The 11,851-nt window shown below is 38.8% G+C and overlaps 1 protein-coding gene across 2 annotated transcripts in view; it reads left to right on the top strand.

Annotated features, from left to right (window-relative positions):
- The window catches only part of CFAP36 (cilia and flagella associated protein 36), a 30,013-nt gene extending 18,771 nt beyond the window's left edge, over window positions 1–11,242 (top strand). The window contains exons 6-10 of one of the 2 annotated variants that reach the window (XM_055540142.1): window positions 1,441–1,492; window positions 6,950–7,052; window positions 10,203–10,252; window positions 10,444–10,593; window positions 11,077–11,242. In XM_055540142.1, coding sequence (XP_055396117.1) covers window positions 1,441–1,492; window positions 6,950–7,052; window positions 10,203–10,252; window positions 10,444–10,593; window positions 11,077–11,178 — 457 coding nt within the window. In that variant the 3' untranslated portion in view covers window positions 11,179–11,242. Of the gene's footprint in view, window positions 1–1,440; window positions 1,493–6,949; window positions 7,053–10,112; window positions 10,253–10,443; window positions 10,594–11,076 lie in introns of both variants that reach the window. The other variant, XM_055540141.1, reaches the window with a different exon arrangement.
- Window positions 11,243–11,851: the final 609 nt, after the last annotated feature.

Raw genomic sequence — 11,851 nt, forward strand, 5'->3', positions numbered from 1 at the left:
CTGACCTCTTATCTATGGGCTTCCCTTGTGGCTCAGCTGGTAAAGAATCTGCCTGCAATGTGGGAGACCTGGGTTCGATCCCTGGGTTTGGAAGATCCCCTAGAGAAGGGAAAGGCTACCCACTCCAGTATTCTGGCCTGGAGAATTCCATGGACTGTATAGTTCATAGGGTTGCAAAGAGTTGGACATGACTGAGTGACTTTCACTTTCTTATCTATTATGTGTTTGTCAGACAAATGCCTGGCATGGAATGTGCAGTCCAGTAAAGGGGATTTTTTTTTACCCCTAAAGCCTGTTGTCCCCTGACCTCAATGGGAGTTTGAGAAGGGAGGGGCAATTGCAACATGTAATATTTAAGTCTATGGGGATGTATAGGTTTAAGGCAAAAGGATTCCTACAGCTGCTGTGTCCCCTGCAGAGTGGAACCTTGGCCTTTAGGGGCCCTGGCTCTCCATTCTAACCACATACGTGACAATCTTTAAGCATCCTGTGGTCCTCCCACCTTCCCAATTTGTCCACAGTTCCAAAGCAGGAGGGAGGTGGTTAGGAGGGTGGGCCTAGTGGGAGTTTGTGGCAGAAGCTCTAGGATTTAGTCCTTCATTTCAGAGGATTTGCGTGAGTGTGGGGAGGGAGGCAAATGTGTGGGTGAACCTAGGCCTTTCCTGCCAGGTCCTCCTTTCCTGCATGCCAGGTGAGGGCATATAGGAGCCTGAGACAACACAGAGAGCTTTGAGCTTACAGGTTGGAAGAGTTCAGGATATTCGGTAGTTGGTTTAGAAGACTGGTAGTTTTGACTTATACTGGTTGCTTCTGTTGGTTGATTGGTAGTTTGAAACCTGATCAGTATTGTACTTCTAGATTTTATTTTCTGTAGGCTTTTGGTGGGGGTGTGCTACTGTATAAACAATGGAACTTAGTTATGGACATGTAAGAGAGCTGACTTGGCTATTTTCCTAAATCAGATGGCCTTTGTGAGCAGTTTACAAAGCTGATAAGGCTTTGGTGTAAGGGCATCGGGAGAGCTTTGTGATAGCTCATCTGCCATGGAAAAACTAAAATGAGGAGAGAAATGGATCTTGTCAGGGGACATGTAACTGATCTGTCTAAAGTAAGAGATCAGAGTCCATATTCATGGAATTTGCCATTCAGATTTGGGTTTAGAATTTCAAACCTGTTGAATTTTGTTCAGCCAGGAGTCCTTCACACAGGATATGAGTAAACCTGTGTTTTATGTAGCTAACCATATTATGCTGTTTTTGTCTGTGTATGTCTTTCTCAGTTGATTATAAGCTGCTTTAAGTGAAGCCTGATTATTTCCATCTTTGTTTCCAAAATTCCTTGCATATATTGTACGCTTTAGTTAGTATGTTGCTTGTTGACTATTTGTTCTTTGACCAAAAGAGAAAGTTTACTTTTCTACTTTATTTTTGTGTATTTCAGAAAATCAAAAGAGGAGTATGACCAGGAGGAAGAAAGGAAGAGAAAAAAGCAGGTGCCTATAAAACATACTAATATAATAGACGTATTTCATTGCTGTTAATCCCTTAAGTTCACACCTAGGATTTCTGTTTAAGCTTAGGTGAAATGACACAGTTCCTCAGAGTATTCATATTTTCTTGGTGGTTCTGAGCATTTATACTTCTTTATTCACTTTATAATTTGTCCAATGACCTGCCTTTTAAATTCTCAGTAAAGAATGAGATTATTCACTCTAAAAAAACTTAATACTATTCATATTTGGGGGAATTTTTAATAGAAATTCCCATTAATTTTATGAATAAAAGAAGATTAAGAAAATATTTGACTTCCCCACTTGCTTTGATTCCTTTACTGTTTTGAAAAGCAGCTGCAGTTACTATTGAGGGTCCCCTGTAGACTTTAACACTGCCAGCTTGAAGCAGAATGACTCAGTTTCACATTTCCTGGTGTACTGTTCTTTCATTAAAAACGGTTTCCCTAAAGTGCCTAATTTTTCCTAAGGAAAAATTAAACATGTATCTGGTTGACGTGAAGGAAACTAATATTTATTTTTTCCTCCCCCTTTTTCTAGCTGCCTCTCTTTCCACATTTTCCCAAATCTCCCTGGAGAGGGAAAACTAATATAAACTAATTCTCAGTCACTTGATAGTCATTTTCCTTTTTTTTCCTCAATTACTGTGATTCATGCTTGTATCGTTTACTGTCTTTGAAAAACCCTATTTTACTCCAAGGTACCCAATGAAGAGCAGAAGAGAGATTTTTAGGATTTACTGGGCATTTATTTCTTTTTGACTAACTATCCTTTCAGTAAGTGGAGGTGAAATTCATAGATAATACTATTTTTTAATATAAGAATATAGAACAGAAACTATTCAGAACTGTTATCAGTAGACAGTAGTATTGGGAATTCCCTGGTGGGCCAGTGATTTGAACTTAGTGCTTTCACTGCTGTGGGCCTAGGTTCGATCCCTCGTTGGGGAATTAAGATCCTGCAAGCTGCGTGATGTGGCCAGAAAAAAAAAAAAGAAGAAGAAGACAGTCTTAACTTTCTGATTTATAAATAAACTATATCAGAATTCTTGAATAATAATATGTTTTAGGGTCATATGATTTTTTTTAGACTTTTTTTAACGGAAAATTTCAAACACACAAAAGTAGAGCTGATAATAATTTCAGTCCTTGTGTTTCCATCACTCAGCATATATAGAAACTTATGACATAGGTATCCATGAATTACCTAAAAAGTTACATGCGATTGGATTTTCGTATTTTTATGGAAAAATGAATTATTTTACTTAGTTCTTTCCAAGATTTAAGTGATTTCTTTGGTTAAAATGCAGCATCTTATTTTAGAAATGGGGAAATGTAGGCATACCTGAGAGATGTGAGTTTGGTTCTAGACTACTGCAATAAAGTGAAGATAATAATACAATAAATCACAAATGTATTTTGGTTTCTGAGCACATATTAAAGTTAGTTTACACTAAACTGTAGTCTTTTAATTGTGCAGTGGCATTATGTCTAAAAATTATGTACATATCTTTATTAAAAATTATTTTATTGCTAAAAAATGCTGACCATCATCTGAGCCTTTGGTGAGTTGTAATTTTTTTGCTGGTGGAAGGTCCTGCCTCTATGCTGATGGCTGCTGAAGGTTGCGATGGTTGTGGCAGTTTCTTAAAATAAGACAACAGTGAAGTTTGCTGCAGTATTGAACTCTTCCTTTCATGAACAATCTCACTGTAGCATGAAGTGCTGTTTGATTGTATTTTACCCACAGTAGAACTTCTTTCAGTTTTGGAGTCAGTCTTCTCAAACCTGGCTGCTATTTTTATCAACTAAATTTGTGTAATGTTCTAAATCCTTTGTTGTCATTTCAACAGCATCTTCCCTGGGAGCAGATTGCCTCAAGCAACCATTTTCTTGGCTTATACATAAGAAGCAACTCCCTGACGCATTAAAATTTTGTCATGAAATTTTTTTTTTTTTTTTTTTTAAATTTTGTCATGAAATTATAGCTATTCAGGCACATCTTCAGGCTCCAATTCTAATTCTGGTTCTCCTGCTGTTTCATCCACATCTGCAATTACTTCCTGCACTGAAGTCCTGAACCCCTCTTAAGTCATCCATGAGGAGTAGAATCAACTTCTTCCAAACTCCTGTTAATGTTGTTATTTCTACCTCTTCCCAATGAATCACAGAGGTTGTTCATGGCATCTAAACTGGTAAATTCTCTCCAGAAGGTTTGCAATTGCCTTTGCTCAGATCCATGAGAGGAATCACTATCTATGGCCTCTGTAGCCTTATGAAATACATTTCTTAAAGAATAAGTCTTGAAAGTTGAAATTGTTCCTTGATCCATGAGCTGTGTGTTGTTGTTGTTCAGTTGCTCAGTTGTATCTGACTCTTTGTGACCCCATGGACTGCAGCACACCAGGTCTTCCTGTCCTTCACCACCTCCCAGAGCTTGCTCAAACTCACATTCTTTGAGTTGGTGATGCCATCCAACCATCTCATCCTGTGTCATCCCCTTCTCCTCCTCTCTCCAATCTTTCCCAGCATCAGAGTTTTTTCCAGAGAGTTGGCTCTTTGCCTCAGGTGGCCAAAGTATTAGAGCTTCAGCGTTGGCATCATGAGCTGTGTAGCAGACATGAAAACAACTTGAATCTTGTACCTCTCCGTCAGAGCTCTTGGATGTCCAGGTGCACTGTCAATGAGTAGTAATATTTTGTATAGCATCTTTTTTTCTTTTTTGGAGGAGTAGGTCTCAACAGTGGGCTTCAGATATTCAGTAAACCATGTTGTTAACAGATGTGTTATCATCTAAGCTTTGTTGTTCCACTGATAAAGCACAGGGAGAGTAGATTTACCATAGTTCTTAAGGGCCTTGAGAAATCTGTATGCAGATCAGGAAGCAACAGTTAGAACTGGACATGGAACAACAAACTGCTTCCAAATAGGAAAAGCAGTGTGTCAAGGCTGTATATTGTTACCCTGCTTATTTAACTTATATGCAGAGTACATCATGAGAAACGCTGGGCTGGAAGAAGCACAAGCTGGAATCAAGATTGCCAGGAGAAATATCAATAACCTCAGATATACAGATGACACCACCCTTATGGCAGAAAGTGAAGAGGAACTAAAGAGCCTCTTGATGAAAGTGAAAGAGGAAAGTGAAAAAGTTGGCTTAAAGCTCAACATTCAGAAAACTAAGATCATGACATCAGGTCCCATCACCTCATGGCAAATAGATGGGGAAACAGTGGAAACAGTGTCAGACTTTATTTTTTTGGGCTCCAAAATCACTGCAGATGGTGACTGCAGCCATGAAGTTAAAAGATGCTTACTCCTTGGAAGGAAAGTTATGACCAACCTAGACAGCGTATTAAAAAGCAGAGACATTACTTTGTCAACAAAGGTCCATCTAGTCAAGGCTATGGTTTTACCAGTGGTCATGTACGGATGTGATAGTTGGATTATAAAGAAAGCTGAGCACCAAAGAATTTATGCTTTTGACCTGTGGTGTTGGAGAAGACTCTTGAAAGTCCCTTGAACTGCCAAGAGATCCAACCAGTCCATCCTAAAGGAGATCAGGTCTGAGTGTTCATTGGAAGGACTGATGTTGAAGCTGAAACTCCAATACTTTGGCCACCTGATGCGAAGAGCTGACTCATTTCAAAAGACCTTGATGCTGGGAAAGATTGAAGGCAGGAGGAGAAGGGGATGACAGAGGATGAGATGGTTGCATAGCATCACCGACTCAATGGACATGAGTTTGGATAAACTCTCGGAGTTGGTGATGGACAGAGAGGCCTGGTGTGCTGCAGTCCATGGGGTCGCAAAGAGTCGGACATGACTGAGCGACTGAACTGAACTTAAGGGCCTTATTATGCATTAGCCTCTAATAAGACAGTATGTCCTTTGAAGCTTTTAAACCGGGCATTGACTTATCCTCACTTGCTATGAAAGTCCTAGATAGCATCTTCTTCCAGTGGTAGGCTGTTTCATCTACATTAAAAATCTGCTGATGGTGTTGTTGTTGTAATCACTAAGTTGTGTCCAACTCTTTTGCAACCCCTTGGACTGTAGCCCACCAGTTTCCTCTGTCCATGGGATTTCCCAGGCAAGAATACTGGAGTGGTTTGCCATTTCCTTCTCCAGAGCATCTTCCTGATCCGGGGATTGAACCTGTGTCCCTTGCATTGGCCGACAGATTCTTTACCATTGAGCCACCTTCATTAGTTTTGTTCGTGAGATCTTCTGGATAGCTTGCCGCAGCTTCTACATTAGCACTTGCTTCCTCACCCTGTGCTTGTGTGTTGCAGAGGCAGCTTCTTTTCTTCAATCTCATGAACCACCCTCTGCTAGCTTCACACTTTTCTTCTGCAACTTCCTCACCCCTCTCAGCCTTTATAGAACCTTGCTCTGGATTAAGCTTTGGGCTTAAAGGAATGTTGTGGCTGGCTTGTTCTTCTATCCAGACCACTAAGACTTTCTCCATATCAGCAGTAAGGCTGTTTCACTTTCTTATCAATTGTGTCCACTGGAGTAGCAGTTTTAATTTCCTCAAGAGCTTTCCTTTTGCATTAACAACTTGGTTAACTGTTTGGTGCAAGAGGCGTAGCCTTTGATCTGTTTTAGCTTTCAACACACGTCCTCACTAAATGTAATCATTTCTAGCTTTTGATTTAAAGTGAGAGACCTGTGACTTTTCCTTTCACTTGAACACTTAAGAGGCCGCCGTAGGGTTATTAATTGGCCTAATTTCAGCATTTTTGTGTCTCAAGGAATAGGAAGGTCTGAGGAGAGGGAGAGAAGTAAGGGAACAACTGGTTAGTGGAGCAGTCAGAAAACACACAACTTTCGTCTGTTAAGTTCACTGTCTCATATATAAGGCTGCGATTTGTGGTGCCCCAAAACAGGCACAATAGTAACATCAAAGGTCACTGATTCCTGGTGATATGATAATAAATATGATAATGAAAAAGTTGAAAATATTGCAAGAATTACCAAAATGTGACACAGAGACATAGTGAGCAAATGCTGTTGGAAAAATGGTGCCTATAGACTTGCTTGATGCAGAATTGCCACAAACCTTCAGTTTGTAAAAAAGAAAAAAAAACATAGGATCTAGTAAAGACAGTAAGTTGATGCAGAATTGCCACAAACCTTCAGTTTGTAAAAAAGAAAAAACAACAAAAAAGCACAGTAGTAAAGACAGTAAGTTGAAGTGCAATAAAAGTAGGTATGCTGTAAATCAGTTTGTGGCTGCTTCAGGCATATCATAGTACTGGTATTATTATTACTGTATTTTTTAGATTATTTTAAGTTAAAGCATCAATTCTGTGGTGCTCAATCTTCTTTTTAGTAGACAGTAATTTTTGAAACTAATATGTTTGAATCTGTTAAGTTGTGAATGATTCAAAATTAATCTAAAATATTTTCTAAATTGTGTTCTTGATGCCTGAAGTTATCAGAGGCCAAAACAGAAGAGCCTGCGATGCAGGCCAATGAAACGGCAAAAATGAATAATTCCCAAGGGGATGGTGAACATTTTGCACACCCAGCGTCAGGTAAGGTTGACGTGTAGTGAAATTTCTGAATAATATGAATACTTAAACATTGTTAAGAGTGTGTTGTTTTCTCATACATGCTTCAGCTTCAAAAACCCTGTGAGGGAGTGTTCAGTGGCCATTGGTGTTTAATGCTCTTTGTGAATTTAGCTAAAGAGATTGCCTGTAGGAGATATTCAGCTGACAGAGAGGGTGTAGCCCCAAAATTTCTAAGTGAAGCTTGGAACCCAGAGCAGTGAGCAGAATTCCTTGGGGGAGCCCCCAGCCTGTAGGCCATGACTACAGCATTCAAGATATGGTCATGTAACATTTGGTACTTTCTTCCTTTATCACAATCAGATGATGTGTGGGAGTTACAAGCTGAACATGGAAAGATAATATTAATTTATTTTCCTAGTGAATTAAAACACAGTAACTAAAAGGTATCCAGTTTGTTCAGAAATTTAGTCTTAAACTGTCATTGAAACTAAAATTGAGGAGACTCCTTGTGGGAAATGTTAGTGGATGATCTTGTTAAGTATGTGGGAAACCATTTTCAGTATATGCATTCTGATTTGTTGTATAAGACAGGTAATTCTGAAGCAGAACTTGAATATGATGATGTATGTAGCTCATTTTTATTTTGGATTTCTACGTTTTTTAGATATATGTCCTTTTCTCAGTTTAAAAACCCTGTAACTCCATGAGGTAGATATTATGATCCTTACTTTTATTTTTTTAAACTAGAAATTCAAGGAAGTTTAGTTATGTCCAAAGTAACTGAGCTCTTAAATAGTGAGACTGTGACTTCCCTTGGTCTTCTGACTTCAAGTCTTGTATTTTTCTGCACTTTGCAGAAGTTTTATAATTGAGATAGATAGGTTTGATGTTTATCAACTAATTTAAGAAACTGTATTCTTAGTTGATAAAATAATGGGCATGTGAAACAGAAGCAGTTTTATAAATTTATCTTGCTTTTTGATTCTTAGCAAATCTAATAATTTAGATTTGGCTCAGATGGTAAAGAATCTTCTGCAACGTGGGAGACCTGGGTTTGATCCCTGGGTCAGGAACATCCCTTGGAGAAAGGAATGGCAACCCACTACAGTACTCTTGCCTGGAGAATTCCATAGACAGAGGAGCCTGGCGAGCTACAGTCCATGGGGTCGCAGAGAGTTGGACATGACTGAGCGACTAACACACACAAGTACATGTACTGTTCAAATCTCATGTCTGACATAATTTGAATATATTTGCTTATCAGACTATTAAGCTATAGAAAACTTAATTTCAAACCATTTGTAACTCAGTTATGCACATTAACAGAGAAACAATGGAAGGTAATTTTAAAAGTAATGACTTTAAGTTTTAAAAACTGTTCTGTTTAAAAAAAAATGAGTATATCTGATATTCCAGGCAATCGCTTCATACAAAGTGATAGGAGCCCAAGAGAAAGGCCTAACGTGGGAGGAATCATAAAGGTGTTTGGCTTTCTGCTTATCCGATTGCCCACATCTTTCCTTGGTTCCTGCTAGAAATGGGTAACTTCTGTTTTTTGGTAGATTCAGGGTTGCCAGTGATTTTCCTTTAAGCTAGCTGGCTTTTCGAGTCTCCATTCATAGAAATTAGACAAGCTAAGTATTTTGGCCTCAGGCATTTTTTTCTCTAGGTTCAAGTTAGAATATAAAAGATGTTCATGACAACAAACTGAAGGCAGGAACTGTCCAGAACAAGTACATAAATAGAAATGCTTATGTGCCTGGAATCCACCCCACCTCATCCCGTGCGCCCAGCTCTGTGGTTCAAGTCCATCTCTGCTTAAAGTCATTATCGTATGAATGGCATTTTAACTTTGCATATTTTGACCAACTTGTTGAATGAAGCTCATCTTCGTTTCTCTTATAGATAGTCCTGTAGCTTTCTGTATAGGTTGGTTGGAGTGTTAACGGCAGCCTCATCTCTTTCATGGAAACTTCCCTTTCAGTCCAAGAGCCCGAAGAACTTTTCCTCTAACCTCCTTGGCCCTACAGTCAGTCTGCTCACCCCGTGCTAAACAGTGGTCCTTGGGCAAATTTCTTGCTCATGCAAAGTTCTATTTCTGGTTATACTGTGCTGGCAAGATTTTTAATCGTTTAGAGACATGTATATCATGTTCTCCCATCATGTCTTTAGTTCTTGGCATCATTTTTATGTGAGTCTTTGCTCTCACTTGCTGTCTTTCATAGTCCATGTATTATAGTGAAAATGTTTTGTCTTTAAAATCCCCACCTTATAATAAAAAATGGCTCAGAAAAGCAATTAGAATGTTAATCTAGTCTCTTGGCACAGTTACCAGATAATTGGAAGGTGTTGAGTGCTCATGTTATATCTGCTTCCAAATTCTACTTACTTTAAAATCTTTACATTTTCTTAATATGTTAGTAGGTTTATAGTTATCTTTAGGATGTACTTACACCTTACTGATACTACTTGTAGCTTTATATTAATTGTTCTGCAAATACAAGGTCACTTAACAGTTTTTGCCTGCAGGCCAAAGTTTGAAGGACAGTGACACTGTTAGTAAGGGATTTTAGTGCACTTTATTTGGCAGGTCATTTCTGACTCTTTGCAATCCCATGGACTGTAGCTGGCCAGGCTCCTCTGTTCATGATATTTCCCAGGCAGGAATACTGGAATGGGTTGCCATTTCTTTCTCCAGGGGATCTTCCTGAACCAGGAATCAAACCCTGCATCTCCTATATTGGCAGGTGGATTCTTTACCTGGCTTATATGGCAATCTTGTATTACAATAGTTCTAATCTTGAGACAAGAATTATATCTTTTTGTAGCTATAGTACCAAACAGCAGGAGCTTGGTATTTGTCAAAATGCTAACAAGAAACCATAGTTAAAGCTCCTTGAGGCCCGAGACCATGATTATTTGTTTTCACCCAGTGCCTAGCACAACAGAGGCACTGAACCAATGCTTGTGAATGAATGAGAGAAAAAACCCAAGTATTATTAACATTAGCTCATTTTGGTAAGTCTAGCATAACTTAATATTTCTTATAATATTCTAATTGGTCTCTCTAATTACTACCAGAAGTTAAAGTGCATTTTGCTAATCAATCAGTGCAACCTTTGACAAGAAAGCTGGAAATGTTGCCTCAAACTTCCTCTCTCCCACAAAAAGGCCTGAAGATTCCTGGCTTCGAACATGCAAGCATGGAGGGACCAATAGCGGTAAGTGAAAACATTCTTTTTTAAGAACTATGAGCAAATGACAAAGTACTAGAAACACTGTAAATGGCCATAGACACCCAACTTTTATAATGGTCTTGGACTCAAGCTTCTAATTTCATCAGTCAGTAGGTATCTGTGCCACTTATTATGCAGTCTTGAATTTAAATAGTTCCTGCTCTCATTTGACCCAGAATTTATCAACGCTTCGAACAGAAGAGCTCCGCCAGCGGGAACACTATCTAAAACAGAAGAGAGATAAGTTGATGTCCATGAGGAAGGACATGAAGATTAAGCAGAATCAAACTTCGGAGCAGAAAGGAAAACCTGCTGGGGAGGTGGAGGTACGGCCAGCTCTAGTATATGAAAATCTGCACATTTGTGGTGGGATTCGGAGTATGTGCTCTTGTAGACACATTCATAATAGTCTCCCTGACAGTGTAGCACTGCTACACTGAGAAAAGTCAGTCTTTTCTCAGCAGTGAAAGGGTTGATAGGGTTTTGTGAGGTAGAAATGATAGCAATTTTATGATTTACTTGCCCTGCTCTGAACACTCAAGGGTCAGCTGTCTGTTTTACCGAAGCCTTTTGAAATACTTTATCATAGAACAGCATCAGTACCCTAGCCACCACCTCTAAAAGGTTTCCCTAAGAGATTTTTACAAAGAAGAAATGTAGGGGACTCAGCCCATGTGTGGCTTTTTTTTCTTTAGTTCACTGTGAATGCTCTACTATTTGTTCAAGGCAGTATGCTAGGAATTTTAGACAAATGAACCCATCTTCTGCTGTAGCCAATATTTTTCGTTTTTTTTTTTTTTTTTTTAAAGGAAATGACAGAGAAACCAGAAATGACAGCAGAGGAGAAGCAAACATTACTAAAGAGGAGATTGCTTGCAGAGAAACTTAAAGAAGAAGTTATTAATAAGTAAATTTAAGAACAATTTAGCAAGCAGTTCAAAATTTCTTAAAAATAAATTTAATCCTTAAACTGAACCTGTTTAGTTTCAGAGACTTGTGTTTATAAATGCAAATATAAGCTGATTACTTTTATTAAACTCTTCAGGTGTAGGGCAGTGGGTTACTTATACAGACCAGTTCAATACAAATTTCTGAATAATATTCTCTTGTGGAGAGAAGGTATAGAAAGCCAAGTGATAGTGCATTCATTCATTTTTGTTTGTGCTAATAAGCACTGTGCTGCATGCTAAGGATACAGTGATCAAGTAGATCGACTGGGTCCCTGCTTTCATGTGCCCAGTGTTAGATGGGAAGAGTGCAGTGTTATAAACAGGATCCTGCAGTCAATGAGAAGAGGTTAACATATGGAATTGGAGATAGGTGGGGTACTGACTTGCAAGGCCTATAGGGAATGTGAGAGTTTTAAAGATTTTATAATGGTAGTGGGAAGTCACAGAAATTTTAAAGCAGGTAAGTTTCATGATCAAAATGTCCATTTTAAAAAGATGTGTAGTTGCAGTGTGGTGATTGGGTGAGTTAAGAGTAGGTGTGGGTGAACAGGTATAGGGTAATCAATGTAATGCAATAGTGGTTCTCTGTGGCAGAATTTAGCTCCCTACATTGAGGCAGGAGCAAATAGGACTT

The sequence above is a fragment of the Bubalus kerabau genome, chromosome 11, assembly GCF_029407905.1.
Source record: "Bubalus kerabau isolate K-KA32 ecotype Philippines breed swamp buffalo chromosome 11, PCC_UOA_SB_1v2, whole genome shotgun sequence".
Lineage (NCBI taxonomy): Eukaryota > Metazoa > Chordata > Mammalia > Artiodactyla > Bovidae > Bubalus > Bubalus kerabau.